The sequence below is a fragment of the Mesoplodon densirostris genome, chromosome 2 (genome assembly GCF_025265405.1).
Source record: "Mesoplodon densirostris isolate mMesDen1 chromosome 2, mMesDen1 primary haplotype, whole genome shotgun sequence".
Lineage (NCBI taxonomy): Eukaryota > Metazoa > Chordata > Mammalia > Artiodactyla > Ziphiidae > Mesoplodon > Mesoplodon densirostris.
Genome location: NC_082662.1, coordinates 9,354,128 through 9,378,980, shown reverse-complemented (window position 1 = coordinate 9,378,980; position 24,853 = coordinate 9,354,128). Strand labels below are relative to the sequence as shown.

Genomic DNA, 24,853 nt, shown 5'->3' with positions numbered 1-24,853 from the left:
GAGTTAGGAGCTGCACAAAGAGCCACACTCAGGGCGCTGGATCCACCCCGCCCAGCACAGGTTGTCAGAGGTGTCCTTCTGCAAGTGAGGGGGGACAGGCCGAGGCCAGGGCACCTCCAGGGCTCTGAGGGCATCAGCAGGACAGAGCCGGCACATGTGGGAATCTGGAGCTGCAGGGAGTGCTGAGCTTTATTTACAAACGTGTCACAGAATCCCCTCTTCCCAACCCCAGGGTCTCCTCTGTCCCCAGGAAGGAGACAGGCCTGAGGCCACCCACCGGCCCAGCCTAGGAAGGTGGGGCCGGAGTCCACCTCCAGCTGAGGCTGGGCAAAGCTCCCCTCTCGTGGGCACCCCTGTCAGAGGGGAGAGGCTGGAACGACGGTAGGGGCACTGTCCACCTCCCAGTGGCCAGTCCTCAGGGCTTCAGCCGGGGGGCGCGGGGCTCGGGCATGGAGGGTTCTGACCAGATCGAGGTGGGGGCTGGGACCCGCGTTGGCACGGCCTGGAGAGTGAAGGGAAGGGTGTCAGGGGGGCCTCTTTGGGGGCAGCCTCATCCCCTTCTGGATCTCAGAGTTGGGGTCACCTTCCAGGGTGGGGTGGGGTAGCCAGCAGGGAGCAGTGGTGCCTGGAGAGGTGCCGTGGGTCAGGGCCAGGGTCAGGGCCAGGGCCAGGGCACCCCACAGAGAGACGTTTCCAGGCTCTGCACTCCTACCCCAATCCTGCCCCCCAGGACTCTGCGGTCCCCAGGCTGCTCCAAAGCATCTGTCTCTCCCAGGGCACCCTGGACCATACCCGGTGAGAAGGGCTGGTGGCTGACAGCTTCCGACGTTGGGCCTCAGAAGAGACACTGGACCAGAGGTCCAGGCTCTTGGGGGCTGAGCTTTTCTCCGACTTCGGAGGAAGAATGTCCCAGCCCAGCAGGCAGTGCTGTGGAGAGCAAAGGGTTAAGGTGCCTGGCCTGGAGCGGGGCTCCCCACTAACTGGGCTCACCCCAGGGAGGGGCTGTACCTCTCCTCTTGGACTGGCAGCATCCTCTAGGACAGGACTGTGTCCCCCATGAGGGTGAAGGGGCCCCCCAAACAATCAGTGTCCCCCACGGACTGAGGCTCCCCGAGGGTAGGGGTCTTATCCACCACTGTTACCCCAGGCCTCCCTTTCCTAACCCTGCTGACCCAGGCCCTGGGCTCCGACCACAGGTGGGTGGAGGGAAGGCCGTGGATGCTGATGGAGCACGTCCTGTGTGCCATGTTCTGCCCCAAGCCCCCGACAGGCATTGACTCACTTACCTGCCCCTTGCCCACCCCATGAGCCTGAGGATAGTATGTTGTACCCATTTTACAGATGAGCAAACTGACCTTCCTCGGTACTCCTTCTCCTCCCCGCAACCCCAGCACCTCCGGACTCAACTGGGAATGAGTGGGGTCCCCAGTGACCCCTGTCCTACCCAGGAGACACAAAGGACCTAGGTTCAAATCCCGGCTCTTCCATCCGGCTGACCTTGGACAAGTCACCTCCCCTCTGCCTCAGTCTCCTCATCTGTAAAGTGGGATAACAGTAGGACCTGCACTCTCGGTTGCTGTGGCTCCACGAGATAATTGCCCTAAGGACTGTGCATGTGGCCACAAGAGCGCAAGAAATGGGGCCCGTGTGTACTAGGCCAACGCACTGCATGGGCAGATAGTCCTCCTGGAAGCCAGGGGCTGGGTGGGGAGCCCAGACTCCCTCAGGGAACAAGCACGGTACACATGACATGAGTGGCCCAGCCCGAACTCCAGAGACTTCGGTCCTGGAGCCCAGCCTCGCTGTGTGGCCTTGGGACAGTCCCTGGCCCTCTGGGCCTCAGGACATGTCCAGAGACCTGAGCCAGACAGGGGACAGCCCCAAGGCCATCCTCACCCGGGGCAGCGCCAGTGTGTCGGAGGCGTCGAAGCTCTTCCGCCGGTGGATGCGGTACCGGTGCGGGGGGTCCAGGACAGACAGCGGGATGCTCACCCTGGCGGGGGTAACAGTGGGGGTGTTGCTGCAGGCACCTCCAGGCCGCTGTGGCCCATCCTGCCCTCCCTCAAAACCACAGGCCCCAGGCTCTGCTCTCGTCCTCAGCTGCGGCTGCCCCTACAGCTTCCCCCCATGTCCTGCCTACTCTGGCCACTCACCTGACTTGCGCTGGCTCTGCCAGGGTCTCTGGACCCCGCTGGCCCCGTGGCGTCCGGCACAGGCGGCAGGGGCTGCCGGGATCCGAAGGCACCAGAAACAGGCGCCGGTTGACACAGTAACAATACACACCTGTGAGATCCGTGAGACACAGAAGCCCCCCTCAGCCAGGGAACCTAGGTCCCTGGACCCCAACCACACAGGCTCGTCCACGTGTACACAGACAGAGCATGCACACGCACACGCGCTCACATGCAACAACACTGGGCACCGCCTTCTACTCAAGCGTGACACATGCGTGCACATGCCGGCAACTTCACATGTGCAAACGTCATCTGTGCAAACACAAAGCATGGCTTCACACAGTCCTATCTGTGGACACAGATGAACGTGCCTACACTTGTAATCACACACACAGGGTGCACACACACGTACACCCGTAGGAACACGCCTCACACACATATGTACACACATGTATACACTGTATGCTGCTCGTGCAAACCCACAGCAAAGACTTGGGTGCTCAGGTGGCTGAGCTGGCACCGCCCACCCCCGCTGCCCACCCAGACGACCCCTGTGCGGAGAGGAGGGGGAGGGGCTGGGGACACATGGGAAAATGAGGCAGCTGGGAGGAAACGGAAGGCACGGGTGAGGGGCAAGGTGGGTAGCACAGGGCTGGCCCTGTTCCCCGAGGCCAGGCCTCCGCTCACCCCAGGCTCGCGGTCCCCTGCCCGGACCCCAGGCCTCCCTCCCCCCGTCCCCAGCTGCCTCCCCAGGCCCCCAGGCCCTAGCTGGGCTACGGGGCGGCCACCGAGCGTTTACACTCACATTCGTGGGCCCCCTCCACAGCATCACTCTCCTGCAGGCCTAGGAACTGGGATCTGTGAGGGCGAGAAGGTGAGCAGGCCAGGGTGACACAGTCCCTGAGCCAGCCGCCCTGCCCACCCTGCGCCTGCCACTGCTCACTCGGGGTCACTGCAAATACACTCCTCCTTGTTGGCTTCCCGGAACTTCTGCAGCTTCGAGAAGAAGGCCTCGGGCTTGCTGGTGATGGGAGAGCTGTCGTCCAGAGACCCTGGAGCGGGAAACACGCAAAGGAGCTGCTGGGTGGCCAAGACTCAGGGGAAGCTCGGCACTGGCACCCCAGGCCACCTGCTTTGACCCCACCATACCTCATACAGACCTGGAGGGGACCCTCCACTCATGGGACTGTTGGTTTTGTCTCGTGTCTGTCTACCCTCATGCATATCCAATCGTCCACGCAAAAAACATTTATAGAGCCCCTACTATAGGCCAGACGCTGTTTTACGTGCTGGGGAAAGAACAGCTATCTGGACAAAGCCCCTGCCCTCGTGAGGCTTACGTTCTAATGTGGCAACAGACGAACCAGTCACCAAAGAAACCTGTAATACAACATTGGGAGGTGACACCTGCCAGGAAATAAAAGAGAGTCAGGAGGGACTTCCCTGGCGGTCGAGTGGTTGAGAATCTGCCTTCCAACGCAAGGGACACGGGTTTGATCCCTGGTCAGGGAACTAAGATCCCACATGCCACGGGGCAACTAAGCCCACGTGCCACAACTACTGAGCCTGCACGCCCCAACTAGAGAGAGAGAAGCCTGTGCACCGCAACGAAGAGCCCACATGCCACAACTAAGACCCGACGCAGCCCAAAATAATAAATAAATAAATAAAAAGAGAGTCAGAAAACCGAACTTGGTAGGGCAGGGGAGCCAGAGGAAGTCTCCCTGAGGAGGTGACACCTGAGCAGAGACCTGATGAAGGGAGGGAGGGAGCCGTGGGGACATCCCAGGCAGACAGAAGAGCAAATGCAAAGGCCCTGGGGCAGGTGTGGTTGGTACATATGAGGAACACCCAGGAGGTAAAATAGGTGTAGGGGTGAGGGTGGAGGAGATGAGGCTGGGAAGCCAGTGGTGGGTTAGGGGACAATGAGTGACGCAATCAGATCAGCCATGTACTTTTACAGGACCCCCCCTCTGGCTGCTGCAAGGTGAGGGGAAGCAGGGGCACCAGTTAGGAGGCTACTGCAGGCATCCTGGTGGAGACAAACAGTAAAATTCTAGAAATACGTGGAAGGCAGGACTACCAGGATGCACAGTGTGTGAAAAGGAGAGGAAAAAACCAAGGCTGATCTCAAGATTATGGCCATTAGCTCCATAAATGGAGTTGCCACTAACAGAGGTAGAACAGACTGCAGGAGGACCAGGTGGGGCGGAAATCAGGACCTTGATTTTGGACCTGAGATTAACACACCTAATGAGCTCTGCAGAGAAGAAAGCCAGATATACAAGTCTGGAATTCAGAGGAGCAGGTCAGGGAGAAGTGAGCATGGAGAGCCTCAGACTGAGGGGGCGCCTCTAGAATTTGGAACAAGGAAGTGGATCCAGCAGAGACTGGACAGGGCAGCCAGGGAAGTGGGGAAGAGCCAGCGGGGCGGGCCCGGGCCTGGACGTCAGAAGAAGAAAGAGCTTCGGGGAGGAGGGAGTGACCGCTGTGTCCACGCTACCCAGGGGCCTAGAAAGCTCTGGACTGAGCATGGAGCCAGGAGCTGGCAATGCAGAGGTCACTGCTGACCCGGCCGAAGACAGCGTCAGAGGGTGTCAGGGGCTGAAGCCCAGTTTAAGAAAAAGTCGGGGAGAGAAACTGGAGACAGCGAGTCTAGATGGCCCTTTTGAGGAGTTTTGTTATAAAGAAAAGCAGAGAACACGGGCAGTAACTAGAAGCAAAGGCAGGATATAAAGGGAGCGATGCTTCCTCAGGATGGGAAATCACAGACTGCAGCTTTACCCCTGACCAGATGTGAGACTTTGCTAAATTTTTCAGTCTCTTGATGCCTCAGCCTTCTCATCTGCCAGTGGGGTCAGTAACAGCATCCACCTATCAGATTACTGTGAGGAGTTAAGGAGTGAATGGGAGTGAAGCAGAGGAAAGCTCTTGGCACAGGGCCCGGCACATAATAAGCACTCACTGAAATCAACTGTCATTAATATTCCTTGGCGTTCGTATACTGACGGCGCAGAGTGATGGTGGAGGAAGGAGAGGAGAGAATTACAGGGAAAAAACCCTCTGGGAGGGACTTCCCTGGTGGCGCAGTGGTTAAGAATCCGCCTGTCAATGCAGGGGACATGGTTTCAAGCCCTGGTCCAGGAACATCGTGCCTGCCGCGGAGCAACTAAGCCCGTGTGCCACAACTACTGAGCCTGAGAGTCACAACTACTGAGCCTGTGTGCTGCAACTACTGAAGCCCGCGCGCCTAGAGCCCGTGGTCTGCAACGAGAAGCCACCGCAGTGAGAAGCCCGTGTACCACAATGAAGAGTAGCCCCCGCTCGCCGCAACTAGAGAAAGCGCATGTGCAGCAATGAAGACCCAACACGGCCAAAAATAAATAAATAAATTAATTAAAAAAAAAACCCTCTGGGAGCCAAGAAGGGATGGGGCCCAAGCACACAAATGCAGGGACAGGACGGGGGCTTGGAAAGGGGGGAGAGAGGCACGCGCGCGCGCGCGCACACGCACACACACACACACACACACACACACACACACACACACACACGGCAGGCAGGGGTCAGCTGCCTCTACTTTCCTAGGACAGGAAGTGAAGCAGTGACCTGGCAGTCAGGGAAGTCCTTGAGATGGGGCCTGTGTCCCCACCACCACAGGGTCTCAGCAGCCCCACAGAGCACCTGCCTTGGGCCAGCAACTCAACTTCTCTGTACACCAGTTTCCGCCTTTGTGAAAGTGAGGGTCCGATAGCACCAACCTCCTAGGGCCACCCGCTCACTCACTCAGCCAGCGTTGGCTGAGGGCCTACTACGTGCCAGGCACCATTCTAGGCTCAGACTCGGGGAGCACAGCAACAAAAAAGACGGCCAGGCCCCTGCTCCAACGGAGCTTATAGTCCACCGGAGAAGCCAGACAAGAAACAAGCAAACAAGATGACTTCTGAGAATGAATGAATGATACGAGGAACATACAAACGGCTGATGCAATAGGCAAGGATGCAGGTGTGGTGGCCCTACAACGCTGTGCTCGTGGAAGGCCTACCATTTGAGCTGAACACTCAGTGATGAAAAGGAACCAGCAGGTGTGAACCTGGGGAAGTGCGTTCAAAGCAAAGGGCACAGCAAGTGCAAAGGCCCCAAGGTGGCCATGAGCATGGCAAGTTCAAGGACCAGCAAGGAGGCCGGCGTGAGGAGTCAGAAGGTAGATGGTTAGAGGCCATGTCACCGGGCCAAGGAGAAGAAGCCAGATCACACCTCAAAACTCTAGATAAGAATTTTAGATTTTACTCTAAGTGCTAAGTACTCTGAGTGACGTGATCTCATTCCCGTGTTTAAAAATTAGTTCTGGCTGCTGTGCCGAAAATGGATGATAATGGGGGTGAAAGAGGCCAGAGGGAGACCAGCCAGGAAGCCACTGAGGTTGCTGGGGGAGTGGGGGGATGGGCAGTGAAAGATAAAGAGGTGACACGCATACAGTTTCACAGGGGCCTGGCACACAATAAATGCCAAAAAAATATGGCAGCTCTGATTCGTTCATTCATTCAACAAACACTCGGTGAGCACCACCTCTGTGCCTGTCACTGTGCCAAGAGCTGCGACAGGAGCGGTACCGAAGGTGCTCACCGAGGGGGGTGGAACAGTCGGAAAAAGAGCAGCAGCGCCCGCTGGGGGCGCAGGCAGGTGCATAAGCAAGCTGGGGCCTCCACCCGCGCCCCTGGGCACGGGGGCTAGCCACACCTGCAATCCAGTCGTAGCCCAGGCACGGTCTGAGGCGCCAGCTCTTCTCAGGCACTGGAGAGTCCTTGTTGGTCACTCTTGGCTGAGGAAGGAGGCAAAGAGGGGCAAGGGCTAGGCCAGCAGGCCTGGCCCAAAGGAGGTCCCACCTTGCAGGGAGGAAAGGGGCTGTGTCTTAACTCATACCCTGACACGGGCCCCAGGGCTCAGCCGAGGGCTTGGGGGCTGGAGGACAAGAGTTTGGCCCCCACCCCCCTCCATGTGTGACTTTGAACAAGTCTGTCCTCTGAACGCCCATCTTCCCATCTGCATAATGGGGCTGGTCACCTTCTTCCCAAAGTGCTGTCTGAGAAACTAATGGCCACAACTTATCAAGCACTTAGGATGAGCTGAGCTGGACTTGACTCACGGTACCTCCCGGGAGCCTCACCCTGGAAGGGAGGCTGCCCATGAGTGCATCTGTCAGGAGGGAAACTGAGGCTCAAGGAAGTGCCCATCAGTGGATGCTCCACTCTCCCGCATTACCTCGGACAGCTTGCTCCGTTGAGCCAGGATGGACTTCAGGGCCTGTGCCTCCTGGGTGTCTAGACTGTCCAGCTCTGCTGAAAGCTCTGGGTCGCTCGAGTCTGAGGTGGCCATTAAGGGAGCCGAGTGGGGCCTCAGTGGGCCCGGGGACTCCTGGTGGAGGCACTTGGCAGGTGGGAGAGAGATCACCCCGGAGTTGGCCCCGTCCCTATCACAGGGGTCACCTTGGTGGGCATCCTGTGGGCAGGAGGCTCTCGAGGCCACTGAGGATGTCTCTTGGGATGACGGCATCTCTGAGTCGTGGCTGCCGCTGGAGTCCAGGTTTGACTGGAACAGAGAGGCCAGTTCACCCAGCCATCTACCCAGCTGGCCTGCACTAGGCATGAAGGCCTGGTCCTCATCCTTGCTCCAGCCTCTCCATGTCTCAGGCCAGTCCCTTCCCATGCTGGGCCTCACTCAGTTGTCTCATCATCAGTAAAATGGGCATGCTGCATGAGAGGACCTGGAAGCCCTGGATTCTGGCCTGAGGGTTAGGCAGCCCCTCCCTCACTCCCGAGACCTGGCCAAGGCGCTCACCTCTGAGGCTGCCTTGGCCACGGACCGCCGCACGGCATCCTGTCCGACCCGCAGCTGCCTCAGGAGCTCCAGGTTGAGCTGCCGTAGCTGTGCCAGATCTCTGGTCTCCACCATCCCAGGCGTATCCGCTGGCTTCCCACGACAGGTGTCACCGACTCCCGGGCCACAGAGTGCCCTCACGGCCAAATTCTCCTACCTGAAGCCAAGGCAGACAGCATGACATAGCGCTGAGGAGGCTGCCCTGAGGAGCCAGAGGCCGGGGTTCTAATCCCCACTTTGATACTCCCTAACTGTGCAACCTCAGACAAGTTATTTAACCTCTCTGTGCCTCAGTTTCCTCATCTGCCAAACAGATGATAACAGCATTGACCACATAAGATTGTTGTAAGGATTAAAGGAGATAATGTATATTAAATGTTAGTACAGTGCTTGGCACACACAGTAAGCACTCAGTAAATGCCTATTATTATTACACTGGCCACAGTGTGTTTCCTAACATGTCAAAAGAGATCAATCCCACTTTAACGGGCTTCCCTGGTGGCGCAGTGGTTGGGAGTCTGCCTGCTAATGCAGGGGACACGGGTTCCAGCCCTGGTATGGGAGGATCCCACAGGCCGCGGAGCAACTAGGCCCATGAGCCACAACTACTGAGCTTGCACGTCTGGAGCCTGTGCTCCACAACAAGAGAGGCCACGATAGTGAGAGGCCTGCGCGCCGCGATGAAGAGTGGCCCCCGCTTGCCACAACTAGAGAAAGCCCTCGCACAGAAACGAAGACCCAACACAGCAAAAATAAATGAATAAACTCCTACCCCCAACATCTAAAAAAAAATCCCTCTTTAACAACCTTAACTATGAAATTACTAGATTAATTTGTAGAAGACAACTAGGGCAAGTCCACAGATGTAAAGCATGATAACTTTCAAATTCAACACAAATCAGATTTCAGATTTCTGAAGGGACTCCTCCCTCTCTCCTGCCCTCCCTCCTTCTTCCCTTTTACAAATGAAGAAACTAAAGTTCAGAGAAGTTAAGCTACTAGCCCCAAGTCACACAGCTTGCAGGTGGCAAAGCCAGGATTTGAACCCAAACCGGGCTCTGGGGTACATGGTTATGCCAGCCTTTCCCCAAACAGTGTGGAGGGGGGCCTGGGAAGCTGCCTCCTCCTTCTCCCAGCCTTTGGCCCCCCAGGGATCCAGGCTCAGGGACACACTGATGCCGCTGGAAGGGATTTCTGCAGACTAGGGGAAGAGGCTTCCTATTCCCTCAGAGTCCCAAGCCCAGATGCCTCCAACCAGAAACTGAGTCTCCCCCAGTACACACGATCCCTTTCTAACACTGCGTCCAGACAGACACCCTACTCTCAGAATCCCTGCCCTGCCCCCAGCCCTCCCACCCACACTCCTCACGTGTGGACCGCCCACACCCGGGGCCCCCTCCTCAGGGCCCGGTTGCAGGGGCTAAAGCAGAGAGAAGCCAGGCTACCCTGGAGCCGTCCCCACATATACCCATGCAGGGAAGGGGGGCAGCGGAGATGCGAGTACAGACGACTGTGCGGGGGGTGGGGCAGACAAGCGGGGTAAAAAGCCTCATCCGCAGGACAGGGACTCCCGGCCCCCGTCCTTATCTGACTCTGGGCCAGACCTATAGTTCGAGGATCTCCGTTTTCGCACGGTGTTAAAGAGAACATCTCCAGCTCCGGCGGCGCTCTGGAAAGCTAAAGCCGCACCAAGGTAAGGGGAAGGCGACGTTCAAAAGAGAACCTGGGGCAGCAAGAGTACCAGCTGCGGTGCCGCGGAACAAAGGGGCGGGACCCCCGGGAAAGGGAGACTCAGCCTCCCTCTTCTTTCCCTTCGCGGGCCCCGGACCCTCCGTGGGGGCGTACGTGAGGCAACCCGTCGAGCCCTTCCTCTCCATCCCCGGCCCCGCCACTGCCTCACTCACCGACAGGAAACCCCGGAACCGCTCAGCCCACCGCCTCCTGTGCTGCCGGGAGTTCCGCCCAGGCCACCCTACGCTTCGGCGGCCGGGGGCGGGGCCTGATCCGGGAGCCCTGATTGGTCAGATGTGGGGCGGAGCCGGGATGCTCTTGCGAGTTTTACTTCGTCTTCAGAAGCTGCCTTTTCAACATTGAGGCGGGGATAACGACGGCGCTCAACATCTGATTGGTCAACTTCCGAGGTCTAGAGGTAGATAGTCGGAATGGGGCGGGCCCCCAGAAGACGGGCTCCGATTGGTCAGGACAAGGTCGCGGGCTATTCCGCTTTCAGTGACGGCAGTGTCAGAGTCTGGACCTGATGCTTCCGCAAAGCCAAGGGATGCAGCTGTGGGTAGGCGGCGGCCAGTGACCCATGCTTTCATACTTTCTTTCGAGTACTTATGCCTATTTTGTGCCAAGAGGCACTGTACTAAGCGCTGGGAGGAAGGAAAGAATTAAGAAGCTGGGAGGAAGGAAAGAATTAAGAAAGGTCCCTTCCTGCAGGAGGGGGAGATGATAGGCAGCGGGTAAGATAGGAACACAGGTAGCTGTGATCCAGTCTGTAAAATATGGGCAAGTTTATATGGAGTGCCTACTTTGCGCCATGTATTTTCCATATGCCAATGCATGCCAGCCTCATAAATGTGCTTTAAGATGAATATTATTGTCCCGCTTTACAGACAAAGCAAAAAACGAGGTCATGAGAGATGAAGTGACTTGACCAGAACCTTTTAGAGGCAGTCAGTATAATTCCCAAATTAACAGACGAAAGAAAGAAAAGCCATCTCAATAGATACAGAAAAATCCACCAAACACTGTCCCTTTTTCTTAGTAGTTGCAGTTGGAGTGCCACAATCTTTTAACTTAAAGAGATGTTCCAGAATTTGACAAAATCCAACACTCATTTCTGATTTTTAAAAAAATCTTCCAGCTTCATACAACTCAATAGCAAAAAAGACCCCAAACAATCCAACTTAAAAATGGGCAGAGGATCTGAATAGACATTTTCCCAAAGAAGACAGATGGCCAATAGGTACATGAAAAGATGCTCAATGTCAATAATTATCAGGGAAATGCAAATCAAAACCACAATGAGTTATCACCTCACATGTGTTAGAATGACTATTACTAAAAAGGCAAGAAATAACAAGTGTTGGCAAGGATGTGGAGAAAAGGGAACATTTGTGCACTGTTGGTGGGAATGTAAATCGGTGCAACCACTATGGAAAAGAGTATGGAGGTTTGAGATTTCCTCAGAATTTAAAAATAGAACTACCTTATTATCCAGCAATTCCACTTTTGGGTATTTATCTGAAGAAAGCAAAAACACTGATTTGAAAAGCTAGATGCACCTCCATGTTCATTGCAGCATTATTTATAATAGCCAAGATATGGAAACAACCTAACAACATTGTCCAGCAATGGATGAATGGATACAGAAAGTGTGGTATATATCTATAATGGACTATGATTCAGCCGTAAAAGGAGAGATCTTGCCATTTTCAATAACACGGATGGAACTTGCAGGCATTATGCTAAGTGAAATAAGTCAGATAGAGAAAGACAAATACTATATTTCTCTCTTATATGTGGAATCTAAAAAAACAAAACAAAAACAAAAAGCAAGCTCATAGATACAGAAAACAGATTGGTGGCTGCAAGAGGCAGGGAGTAGGAGAAATGGGTGAAGTGGGGGTTTTTTTAGTTTAACTAAATTAATATAAATCTTTAATAATAAAAATCTTGGGGCTTCCCTGGTGGCGCAGTGGTTAAGAGTCCACCAGTCAATGCTGGGGACACAGTTTCGAGCCCTGGTCCGGGAGGATCCCACATGCCTCGGAGCAACTGAGTCCATGCACCACAACTACTGAGCCTGCGCTCTAGAGCCCACGAGCCACAACTACTGAGCCCATGTGCCACAGCTACTGAAGCCCACGCACCTAGAGCCAGTGCTTTGCAACAAGAGAAGTCACCGCAATGAGAAGCCTGCGCACCGCAACGAAGAGTGGTCCCCGCTTACCACAACTAGAGAAAGCCTGCACGCAGCAATGAAGACCCAACGCAGCCAAAAATAAATAAATAAAATAAATAAATTTATAAAAAATAAAAATTAAAAAAAATCTTCCAGCAAACTAGGACTGGAAGGGAACTTTCTCATCTTGATAAAAGGCATCTATGAAACACCTACATTTAACAGCATATTTCATAATAAAAGACTGAATGCTTTCTCCCTACAATTAGGAAAAGGTAAGGTTGTCTGCTATCACCAGTTCAATTCAGTATTACACTAGAGTTCTAGCCAGTGCAATAAGAAAAATCAAGGCATCTGGAACGGAGAGGAAGAAGTAAAACTCTCTTTATTCACAGACAGCATGATAACAGAAAATCTCGTGGACTCTACAAAAAAGCTACTAGAATCGTTAATGGGTTTTGCAGTTGCGAGATACAAGATCACTATACAAAAATCAGTCGTATTTCTATATATTAGCAATAAACAATCAGATACTGAAATTTTTTAAAAACCATTTAAAATACATCAAGAAATATAAAAATTAAATACTTAAGGATAAATCTGACCCCAAAAATACAAGACCTATACATTAAAGTTATAAAACAGTGTTGAGAGAAATTAAAGGAGATTAAATAATTGGAGAGATATACTGTGTCCATGGCTTGGAAAACTCAAATTTTTAAGATATCAATTCTCCCCAAATTGACCTATAGACTCAATACAATCCCAAATAAAATCCCAGTAAGCTTCTTTGTATAAACTGACAAACAATTTCTAAAATTCATATGGAAATGCCAAGGACTCAGAGAGCCAAAACAATTTTGAAAACAAAGAACAAATTCAGATGACCTATGCTACCTGCTTTAAGATTTATTATAAAGGTACAGTAATCAAGAGAGTGTAGTATTGGCATAAAGGTAGACAAATAAGTGAATGGAATAGAATAGAAAGTCCAGAAATTGTCTCACACATACATGATCAATTAATTTTTGACAAAGATGCAGAGGCATCTCAGTGGAGAAAGGACAGCCTTTTCAGCAAATGGTACAAGAACAATTGGATGTTCATATGCCAAAGACACACACACCACAAAACAAAACAAAATTTTTAAAACCCTCTATCTATACCACATCTGTACCATATGTAAAAATTAACTCAAAATGTATCATAGACCTAATTGTAAAACCTAAAACTCTAAAACTTCTAGAAGAAAACCGAGAATAAAATCTTTGTGACCTTGCATTAAGCAGAAATTTCTTAGACATGACACCAAAAGTACAATCTCTAAAAGAAGAATGGATAAATTGGACTTTGTCAAAATTAATAACTTCTGCTCTTTGAAAGACATTGTTAACAGCGCGGAAATACAAGCCACAAGATTGGAGAAAATAATTGCAGATCACATGTCTAATAAAGAATTTGTATCCAGATTATATAAATAACTCTCCCAACTCATAAGAAAACAACCCAATTTTTTTATTGAAGTATAGTTTATTTATAATATTGTGTTATTTTCAGGTGTATAGAAAAGTGATTTAGTTAAATATACATATTTTTCATATTATTTTTCCATTATAGGTTATTACAAGATATTGACTATAGTTCCCTATACAGTAAATCCTTGTTGTTTATCTATTTTATATATAGTAGTGTATATCTGTTAACCCCATACTCCTAATTTATCCCTCCCCCTGAACCATAAGTTTGTTTTCTATGTCTCTGAGTCTGTTTCTGTTTTGTAAATAAGTCCATTTGTATTATTTTTTAGATTCCACATATAATGTTTGTCTTTGTCTGCCTTACTTCACTTAGTATGATATTCTCTAGGTCCATCCATGTTGCTGCAAATGGCAATATTTCATTCATTTTATGGCTGAGTAATATTCCATTGTATATATATATATATATCAATCACATATTCTTTATCCATTTATCTGTTTTTTGATTGTTTGTTTGTTTTAAGGTTAAAAAAACAAAACTTTATTTAGAAAGGATGAAATGATTCTATGCTAATTTGAACAGCTAGGTTGTATAAGAAAGTTCCTTTTTTTTTTTTTTTTTTGGCTGCGCCTCACGGCTTGTGGGGTCCTAGTTCCCTGACCAGGGATTGAACCCAGGCCTCAGCTGTGAAAGCACAGAGTCCTAACCACTGGACCACCAGGGAATTCCCAAGAATATTCCATTTTTGATATCTTCCAAGAACTGGATTCCATTATGTGTGCTTTGTTCTTTCTTCAGACTGGAGTTGAGCAGAACTATGGCTTACTCCTTTCCCCTCAAATCATTCTCAGGCTCCAGACAAGGAGCTGGACCTTTGGGTGAACAAGCAGGTAACTGGCAATGGTACCTTTTAGCTCGGGAGGCTTTCCAGGAGTATACAGGAACAAGGAACAAGCTGCTCCTGAATGAGAAGGTCATGTAATTAGCAAAGTATCTAAAATAGCCAAAACTATTCTCGCTATGAATAGCCAAGAAAAGCTAAGCAAATGCTATCCACAGACATTTGCTGTATCTTAGACAGTTCCTTATGGAACAAGTTCTCAACCTCTCTCCCAGTTAGCTCCAGTGGGTTCACCATTACAGGCTCTGGGGCTAGAACAGGGGTAAGACAGGATGCTTGCTTTCCTCATTGGCATCCATTCATCTGTTGATGGATACTTAGGTTGCTTCCATGTCTTGGCTAACAAACAACCCAATTTTTAAAATGATTGAAAGAGGGCTTCCCTGGTGGCGCAGTGGTTGAGAGTCCGCCTGCCAATGCAGGGGACACGGGTTCGTGCCCTGGTCCGGGAAGATCCCACGTGCCGTGGAGCAGCTAGGCCCATGAGCCATGGCCGCTGAGCCTGCGTGTCCAGAGGCTGTGCTCCGCAACGGGAGAGGCCACAACAGTGAGAGGCCCGTGTACCGCAAAAAAAAAAAAAAAAAAAAAAAAAAAGATTAAAAGAATTGAACACCAAAGAAGAGATACATACAGATGGTGAATAAGCACAAAAATGATGCTCCACATCACAGAACTCTCCTATTGAGGCTGGTCAGAGACTCAGCTCACCATCCTTACCCACCATTAATACACCTAGCACCAGCTTTTATCCCAATCTGGCTTTCTAGAGTCTTCTCTTGCTCTAGGCTCCATTTGCTAGGCAAGTGTAAAATAAAACCAGAATGAGACACCACCACATAACTATTTCTATGTCTAAAATGATGACATGTAAAATCAAAGACTCACTATACCAGTGTTGGCAAGGACAGGGAAAAACTGGAACCCACGTGCTCTGCTGGTGGGAATGTAAAATGGTACAATCACTTCAGAAAACAGTTTGACGATATCTTAAAAAGTTAAATATAAATTTACCATATGACCCAGAAATTCCAGTGCTAGGTATCTACCCAAGAGAAATGAAAACATGTCCACGCAAGGACTAGTACAAGAATGTTCCTGGCAGCATATTCATTATAACCACAAAAAAGGGGAAATAATCCAAATGTCCATCAACTCATAAATGGACAAACTAAATGTGGTATCCATACAATAGAAGATGGCAATAAAAAGAAATGAAGTACTGACACGTGCTACAACATGGACGAACCTCATCAACATTATGCTAAGTGAAAGAAGCCTTACAAAAAAGACCACATATTGATGACTCCATTTATATGAAATGTCCAGAAAAGGCAAATCTATGGAGACAGAAAATAAGATTAGTGGTTCCATGGTTCTGGGTGGGAACAGAGATTTACTGCAAATGGGCAGGAGGGATCATTGTGAGGTAATGAAAATATCCTAAAATTGGATTGTGGTGATGAGGGCTGCAGAACTTTGTAAATTTGCTGAAATGCTTAAAAAGAGTGAATTTTATGATACATATATTGTACCTCAGTAAAGCTGTTTTTTTTAAAGTTAAACATACGTGACCCATTTGTTCTACTTCTAAGCATTTATCTAAGGGGAAAAATATAATCTATATGAAGACTTGTATATGAATGTTCATAGCAGCTATATTGTAAATCCAAATGTCCATCAAGGGGGGAATGGATAAACAAATTGTGGTACATCCATCCATACAATGGATACTACTCAGCAATAAAAATGAACAAACTACTGGTCCACACACAATATGGATGCATCTCAAAGTAATTATGCTGGGAATTCCCTGGCGGTCCAGCGGTTAGGACTCTGCACTTTCACTGCTGAGAGCGTGCGTTCAATCCATGGTCAGGGAACAAGGATCCCGCAAGCTGCGCGGCCAAAAAAAAAAAAAAAAAAGTAAAAAAAAACAAAGTTATGCTGAGTGGAAAAAGAGTACACACTGTATCTTCCAACTATATAAAACTTGAGAAGATGTAAACTCATCTATAGTGACAGAAAGATGAGGGGTTGCTTGGAGATGGGGTGGGCGGGAGGGATGATGACAGGGCACGAGGAAACTTGGGGGATGATGGGTTTGTTCACTGTCTTGATTGTGGTGATGCTTTCATAGATGCATACATCTGCCAAAACTTATCAAATTGTACACTTTAAACATGGGCAGTTATTGTATGTTAACTATATCTCAATAAAGCTATTAAAAGGCATGAAGCAAGTAAGCAAACAATAAAGAACTTGGCCTAGCTGGGCGCAGTATTTTGCCCTCACTGGAAATGGACCACCTCCACTCTTATGCCATGACGCCACCTCAGGGATGAAGGTTAATCCTCCTGGTGGTCAGAGCTGTGAGCTGTACACTTGGTCATCCATTCATGAAGAGGGATGAACAGTCTAAGGAAGAGATGATACACGATCTCCTGGGTGGTGGCAAATGGTGTGGCTGGAGGTCAGAGCTCAGGAGAGAGTGATCAGAAGACTAGCGCCAAGACCTGGGGAAAGGGGGAAGATGAACCAATGATGTCCAGTACATGGGGGCGCACGGGATTACATCTTGGTGTCTCATGTTTCGAATCCATCAGAGGACGTCTGCTGCCGGGGAGGTGGTTCACGACCAGCTGGAACGGACGATGCAGCTGGTAAATGTCAGCCCCCCGCTCTGCTCAGCCACCCCAGTGCAGGTGCGATGGGCCCAGGGACAGAGCAGCCAAGATGACGGGGGTGAAGTAGCCTGGGCTCCTTTCCTAAAGGCTCGGTCCTGCTGCTGCTGGACCCCTAGTCTGCAGGACCAAAGCTGAGCCCTTGATACGGCATCTCCATTGATCTGGTGGCAGATCAATTACATCAGGTCCCCTTTGACCCTAAAGGGAGCGATTTGTACTTATTGAAATTGATGCTACTCCATGTAAGGGTTCGCCTGACCTGCCTTCAGGGCTGTTGCCCGCACCACCATCTGAGGGCTTTAGGCGGCCTGATGTAGTGACGTGGTACGCCACACCACATTGTCTCACACCAAGGGACCCATTTTTTGGCAGAACAGGTGGGACAATGGGCATCTGACTAAAGGATCCACTGATCTTACCGGGGACCCCAACACCCAAGTGGCATGGCCTGCTAAAGACATAGCTCAGGGACCATACGCTACAGCTGTGTTCTCCAGGAAGTTGACATATGCAGCTGTGTCCCCTGAGGCTAGATTACACGGGGACGGGAAGCAGAGGGTGGACCCTCTCCCTACTGCTCGCAGTGAAGCACTTGTGGAACTTGCGTTTCCTATCCCTGCAAACATTGGCTCTGCCAGGTTGGAAGTCCCAGTGCCCGAGGCTGGGAAACTTCTGCCAGGGGACACGATAGGGTCCCACAGTCCCAATGAACTTGAAGACGTGACCATCACCTGGTCTTCAGGCCTCTCAGCTGGTGGACCAGCAGGCAAAGAGAATTACTGAACTGCTGGGGGTAATAGATTCCCATCCCCATGAGGAGTCAGGACAGCGTGTACAAAATGAGGCACAGGTTTTTCCAGAACCTCCTCTGGTGTCTCTCGGTGTCTCCACACCCACTGAAAATAGTAAGTGGCAATTGTGTCAATCACAGCCCACCCAGGGCAAACAGCCAAGGGCTCAGATCCCTCAGGGATGAAGATCTGGATGACCCCACTGGGAAATAAGCAGACTAGCTGCAGCTTTGACCATGGAATGGGGGTGGACGAGGGACCGACTGTATCACCTCGAAGGGGACTCGGTTCAATGGGACTTAGACCTCCCCTCTCGGGGAAGAAGGGCGGGAAGGCAAGAGCAGATCTGAGTGATCCGACGGGTGAACGCTTCAGACCCTCTTGGCCTTACCTGCCTTTTGTTCCGGCTCTGCCTCGGCTGAGTGGTGTGATGCAAACGCAACTCGCCCGGCCACACCCCCTGCCTGAGTCCTGGCCCTCTCACCTCCACCACCCCCGTGGGCCCCACTTGGTACTCAAGCATTTCAATATGCAACCCAGAAATGCACAGAGTCAATGTCCCATGGGGCAAATCTTCACCAGCTGGAAGAGGGAGACGGTGAATAAATTCTGCTCCCTTCCTCTCCACCAGGAAAGGGTGCCGAGACTCGTTCCATGCCTCCTCAGGGTCACGTTTGGTGGCGGCCAACTCCACCACGCACACTCCTGCTGGCTCTCCCTCCTTCTGACTGCCCCCCGCCCTCGCTGCGTTTCTCTGGGGTTGTTCTGCCGATTAAAATGAGGGCGCACAAGCCTTCTGCTTTAGGATCTGCATTCCGGGAACCCTAAGCTGTGATTGCCACTGTCACATGCTGACTCCTCAGTGTGCGTCTCTGCACCAGACATCACCTGAACTCCAAGTTCACATATCCAACTATGGAAGAGGGACCCTAAGTTCAACATGTCCAAAACAAAACTCCCGATCTTCTCTCCCACACCTGCTCCACCAGGAAGCTTCCCCATCCTGCCACCGACCCAGCACAAAACCCGAGTCAGCCATGACTCATCCAGTCTATCAGCACATTGCATTGTTTCTGTCTTCAAAATGTCTCCAGAACTGACCACTTTTCACAACCTCCCGGTCAAGGCACCATCCTCTCGTCCCTGGAATATTGCACCTGCTTCCTGACTGGTCCCCCCTGCTTCCATCCTTACTCTCTTGTCTACTCTCCCTATAGCAGCCCGGGACCCCTCGAGTGTAAGTCAGTCAGCTCACGTCACTCCTTGGCTCGGAACTCCCCATGGCATCTACCCCGCTCATGGTGAAGCCAAGGTCCTCACAGTGGCCGGCAAGACCCCAGTCTCCCCTGGTTCCTTTCGCAACTGAAGTCCAACTGCTCTCCACCTCCCTCGCTCTGCTTCAGCCACACTAGTCTCATTTTGTTCCTTGAAGATACTGGCATGCTCAGTACCTCAGGGCCTTTACACATGCGGCTCTGCCTGGAATGCCCCGCCCCAGGTGTCCACAGGGCTTCACTCCCTACCGAATTCATTCAGCTCTTTCTTCAAACATCATCTTCTCAGCCAGGCCTACCACACTCTTGCTACCCCCTCCCTGACCTTCCCTGCCCCATTTTCCCCCATAGCCCTTATCTTCTGACATACTCTTTTACTCACTGGTTTTGCCTGCTGTCTGCCTTCCCCCACAAGTATGTAAGCGCCATAAAGGCAGGGATTTTTATCCACCTAATTCACTGCTGCATCTCCAATGCCCAGAACCATGCTCAGCACACAGCAGGCACTCAGATATTTTGATGAATGAACTTCTTCGTTTGTACAAAGGGGAAAATCGATCACTAGGTTTTTGAGAGGATTGGCAGTCACGTGTATGCATGTCTGACACAAGCCAAGCCCTCTACGGAAGTTGCCTGTTCTAATCTCTGAGTCTGACTCAGAGACAGAAAACCCTGTCTTGGAGGTCAGAGTGAACCTAGCTGACATCTGTGAGCAGGACCCAGTGCTTGGAACAGGGAGGTACATTCCTGGCTACATATTCTGTGATTAAAGGGCAACACTGTTACTGGAGGGCCAAAAATCTCAGGCTCTTGATTCCCCAGAACTCTCGGTGGGCAGATGAGGAAGTGTGAGGAGCCACAGGAATGAGTCTGGCCTTGACTGGGAATAAAGAACTAGGAGGGGGCTTCCCTGGTGGCGCAGTTGTTGGGAGTCTGCCTGCAGATGCAGGGGACACGGGTTCGTGCCCCAGTCCAGGAGGATCCCACATGTCGCAGAGCGGCTGGGCCCGTGAGCCATGGCCGCTGAGCCTGCGCGTCCGGAGCCTGTGCTCCGCAACCGGAGAGGCCGCAACAGTGAGAGGCCCGCGTACCGCAAAAAAAAAAAAAAAAAAAAAAAGAACTAGGAGGTGTTGAGTGAGGCAAAGAGGATAGGACACCTTTTTTCAAACGACTGGTCATGACCCAGGAGCGGCTGGTGAGCAATTTAGTGGGTTGCAAACAGCAGCTTCTTCATGAGAAAATACCTGTGTATTGCAGAAAAGGGGTAATGATTGACTTTTTTTTTGGTTTCACTCGCACATATATGTGTGTACTCAGTCGTGATGAATTTCTAATAATGGGTCAGGGTAAAAAAATGTTCAAAAAAGCCACTGGGCTTTGGACTTGAGCTCCAATCCAGGCTCCATCCCCCTCCAGCTGCTGCTGTCTGAACTAGTCCCAACCTCTCTGAGCCTCAGTTTCCACAGTGGAGTGGAAACTGTTAATTACTAAACATACAACACACTTGAAAGCCCCTAGGTGCCATGCCTACCTGTAGGGAATGTCCAGGAGCATTGGTTACGTCTGTCCCCCGGCGCTAGAGGGTTGATAAATGGTGCGACTGTGTTATCAGGACAGGATCTGTTAATTCAGCAAGTATTTACTGAGTTCTGATTCTGTGCCAGGCAGTGGTCTAGACCCTGGGCGCTTACCAATGAACAAAACATGTAAAAATCTCATATTTTGCTTATGATCTTAGAGCTTATGCTCTAGCAGGTGCAGACACAAACAATATTGCTCAGATGATGACGAGGTAGGAGGGTACTCAGAAGGGTACTCAGAAGTGCCAGGGAAGAGAGGAGAGAGGGATTTTAATAGGGAAGGGTATGCATGGACCTCAATGAGGTGACGTCTCAGCAGACTTGGAGGTAAAGGAGTTAGTCAGCTGTGGTGCATTCTGGACCACGGGCAGAGGGTCAGCCAGACAAAGGCCGTACGGTAGAGTGTGGGCAGCAGTTTCAAGGAAGAGCGAGGACCAGTGTGGCCGAAACAGAGGGAGCCGAAGAGGGAGGGCCAATCAGAGGCAGTGGATCCTGAAAGGCCACCACAAAGACTCGGGCCTCGATTCTGGGTGGGACAGGGAGCCAGAGCTGTATTTTGAGCAAAGGAGTAATACGAGCTGAGTGCTACTTCCAGCCTACGTCAAGGTCACTCTGGCTGCTGCTTTGAAACAAGTGTGAGAGGGCCAGGGTGGGAGGAGGGGCTGAGTTAGAGGCAGTCACATGGGTCAGAGCCGTGACTGTGAATGGAGTGGATGAAATGGTCAGGGGTGAGGTGTATTTTTAAGACAGAAACTGACAGGTTGGACGCAGCACGTGTGACAGGGGAGTCCAGGATCACGCCCCACGTTTGTGACCTGGGAATCTGGAGGGACGAGGATGCCATCCGCTGAGGTGCGGAGACCTCTGAAATGGATGAGCAGCGCAGGCAGTGGGCAGTGCAGAGCCCAGGGGACAGGTGTGCAGGGTCAGCGAAATGGACTAGTCACGCCCGAGCCACTGCTGAGGGCCCTTTAAAAATAAAAAAAGAAAGAAAAGGTCACAACCAATTTCTCAGAAGGCAAACTAGGGTGAACCAGTCTGAGTCATTACTTTTTAAGTAAAAAATGAATGGTTTAGAGTTATGGCGAAATCTGTAAAGAAATCACTCTAGATTTCCTGGTTCTTAAAGATCAGTTACACTTTTTGCTCCTCTGAGAGTATCAGGTTCCTTCCAAGAGTCTGGAGGAACCCACAGGCAGATTACAGGGGGAACTTCCCCTAAACGAAGTTAAGGTCATTTCAAAGTACAGCCTGCAGACTTTGTCACGTCAAAGAGAGTTTGCATAGAAACAGTAAGCTGAGGAGACACACAAAATACAAATGGTTTCCAACTAGGTTTTATTTTAGTGCTCAATATTGTCAGCAATGATACAGGAATAATTCAGGCAAATATATCACCTTACATACATCAGAGAAAAAACCCACCATGTCAAGCACGTCTTGCACTCCAGCAAATGAACATAAAAACAGAGAACAAAGTCAGCAGCATTAAATTAAAGTGCTTTTTGCCACAGTTCTTTCAGAGTCTCGCCATTTCAATTTTACTTATTGTATAAGAAGCTCAAAACCTCATTCATTGCCCAGAGGCTACATTCAAAGCAAATTCATGCTTAGTTATTCTAAATAATAACCACCCCCCAAAAGCACAAGATTCATTGGAATTGTGTGACACTGATTTCTCCAGACACACTGGGAGGTAACCACCATCCAGGCTGGCAAAAAGCTCAGAGCGTCCTCCCGCCGCATGGCGGCCTCGGCGAGGTCCATCACTTTGTTCCACGCACCAGGGTAGACTGAGGGTTTGAAGGACAAGTGGGCACCTGGACAGCTCGCCACCTGCGTGCCACCCACCAGTGAGCAGAGGCCACCAAGTCATTTCCCCAAAGTCAGAGGGCGCGTGGATTCAAGAGCAGGACAAGCCCCACCTCTCTGCCTGAGCCTCTTTCTGGGAGAGACGTGCCGCTGGTTTCTAGGAAGTTCTCTGACCTGCCCTGCAAAGGCTGTCACCTGAAGGCTGTTTGCCCCAGACACTTAACACCTTGGAGACAGGAACCTGCCCCCACTTTGACCGGTAACAATCCCCAAACTCAACAACAGGAAACACTTCTCAAAATCAACATGAGGCCCCATGTGTCAGCTGGAGGCTCTGGGATCAGGGAGGGTGGGAGGCTGGGTGCTGGGTTCCCCGCACTGTCTCTTGGCCACGTGCAGCACTGCTGGCACGGGAGACTTCATCCAGAGGTCCGGTGGCCAAGGGCAGCTTGGGCCGAGGCGGGGTGAGGGGTGGGAACATGTCTCTTATGGACCATCAAGCTCGTAGAGTGGGCTCTCAGACCCCACGAGCCCCTCCCAGAGCGAGGTCAAATGCAAGGTCCTGTTCTGTATCAACTCCAGATTCTCCAGCTGTCCTGGGAGGGGCCCACTGCTCTCAGCCTGCCGCCAAGCTTCCCTCCTTCCGCCATCTTTCTTTCTACTACATCCTTTAACTATCTGGACCAACCCATCTTTCATGAATAAGAAACCAGACTGATAGGCTAAGGACCGAAACCAGAACAAGGGACAGAATGAGGAGAGGGAGGCAAGTCTCCCCCCATCACGGCCCCGGCCGCCCGTGACCGCAGGGGCGGTGGGATGCGCCCTCCACACATGCCACTCAGCCTTCCAGCTACCTCTGCACTCTCAGCCCCACCAGCAAGACTGAAGGGCTGGTCTGGAAGGCTCTGCAGATGGGACGAAGTATGAAAGCCAAAGGACCAAACTGACACCTAAGTCACAACCCTCCTGGGACGGCCTTGGCCTTCCTGAACTGTTCCCAGCGCAATCCGGGAAGAAAATGCAACCACCCCCTGAGGTGGCGTTTCTCTGTGGGTGCGCTGGGGTGCGTGGTAGGCAGGTGCACGTGGGTCAGTGTTAGCGCTGGCTGGTGGAGGGGGTGTCTGCCTGATATCCTTAAAGGCCCAACCAGGCCTTCTGCAGTGTTGGCTGATCCCAAGACCTCATCAAGCAATCAGACGATTCTCAATTAACAGAGCCTGACAAAACCAAGAAAAGACTCGACTTAACTCCTCAGTATCATGCTGTCCAGAGTCATCACTGAAAAAAACAAGTCTCCTTTAGGGGTAGGAGCCGGAATATCTTCCTGCAACAGCAGGCAAAGGAAGGGGAAAATAACTAGCGTCTCAGGGCTCAAAACGGTGGGAGACAGTGGGTACTTTCATTCTCACGGTGGCGGCAACGGACAGGAGCTGCGCGTGGCCCTGGTGGGAGGCCCCTCCCGGCGGGCAGCGCTGCCCCTCCCTACGCAGGCTCCGGCTCCGGGCTGCCCACTATCTGCTGGGCTGCAGGTACTGGTGCGTGAACATGTTGAGTTCGCTGTCCAACCAACCAGCTTTATTCCTGCGGAGAAACGGTTACCTTGTAGCAGTAACAGCTGATGACAAGTAACAGCACCATGTGCCAAGGCCAAGTGCTGTTCCACCGGACACTTGACTTGTACAGACTCATTTACTCATTATCCCTCCAATAACCTCCACTTCACCAATGAGGAAAACGAGGCCCAGAGAGGTTCAATAACTTCCTACGGTCACGCGACGAATCAGCGGTGGAAATAAAATCAGGTTTTTCTGACCCTCAAGCCCTGTGTTTGCTTCCTGCCGGACCACGGGCAAGTCCCTGGACTGTTGGGAACACAGTCTTCCTGCCTGTCAGCAGGAGGCTGGGCTGCTCACACGCAGCCCTTTGCAGGTTCACCCTGTCGCTGCAGGTGACAAGCAGCAGAGACACCCCCACCCCGAACCCACATGCCGCGTGAGATTTCCCCGGGGATGAGCAGCGTGTCTCTAGAACTCAGCTGTCCCAGGGCAGTGGGCGGGGAGGACAAGGCCCACAGACGCCTCTGATGCAGCTCCCCTCTGTGCTGACGTCAGGCCGGGGGCAGGAAGAACAGAGTCCCCGCGTGCTGATGTTATCCCGGCCTGAGTGGGCCGAGGACTTCTGCAGAGCGCTTTCACACTCAGCTCTGTGACGGTGTCGTGAAACCTTACTCCGTTTTACAGATGAAAGCAATGAGACATAGGAAAGCTCAGTGATTTGCCCAAACGGGGGTGCCAGGACCAGAAGCCAGGACTCCTGACTCCTGAGACCCATCCTCTCCCCAGCAACCTGCTGCTGGAAGCTCTGACTT

At 51.4% G+C, this 24,853-nt stretch overlaps 2 protein-coding genes and 1 non-coding gene across 8 annotated transcripts in view; all 3 read right to left on the bottom strand.

Annotated features, from left to right (window-relative positions):
• Window positions 1-118: 118 nt before the first annotated feature.
• MIIP (migration and invasion inhibitory protein) lies at window positions 119-10,040 on the bottom strand. 3 transcript variants are annotated; one of them, XM_060079824.1, is made up of 10 exons: window positions 9,956-10,040; window positions 8,013-8,208; window positions 7,437-7,763; window positions 6,915-6,996; window positions 3,118-3,226; window positions 2,980-3,032; window positions 2,154-2,283; window positions 1,897-1,993; window positions 793-927; window positions 119-502 (listed from the first exon to the last, which is right to left on the bottom strand). In XM_060079824.1, the coding sequence occupies exons 2-10, from the start codon at window positions 8,124-8,126 to the stop codon at window positions 416-418; spliced, it is 1,134 nt and encodes a 377-aa protein (XP_059935807.1). In that variant the 5' UTR covers window positions 8,127-8,208; window positions 9,956-10,040; the 3' UTR covers window positions 119-415. The 3 variants fall into 3 exon arrangements, with proteins under 3 accessions (XP_059935807.1, XP_059935816.1, XP_059935822.1); XM_060079833.1 differs by lacking the exon at window positions 2,980-3,032 and having other exon boundaries at window positions 412-502; XM_060079839.1 differs by lacking the exons at window positions 119-502; window positions 793-927 and adding an exon at window positions 1,363-1,435.
• Window positions 10,041-14,508: 4,468 nt separating this feature from the next.
• On the bottom strand, window positions 14,509-14,635 carry LOC132484755 (small nucleolar RNA SNORD22). Its single transcript, XR_009531307.1, has one exon. It is a non-coding gene; the product is annotated as a small nucleolar RNA SNORD22 (small nucleolar RNA).
• A 7,356-nt stretch (window positions 14,636-21,991) lies between these two features.
• MFN2 (mitofusin 2) overlaps window positions 21,992-24,853 on the bottom strand; it is a 28,001-nt gene continuing 25,139 nt past the window's right edge. For all 4 annotated transcript variants that reach the window (XM_060088989.1, XM_060088988.1, XM_060088990.1 and 1 more), the window contains one exon: window positions 21,992-24,066. In XM_060088989.1, coding sequence (XP_059944972.1) covers window positions 23,997-24,066 — 70 coding nt within the window. In that variant the 3' untranslated portion in view covers window positions 21,992-23,996. The remainder of the gene's footprint in view (window positions 24,067-24,853) is intronic.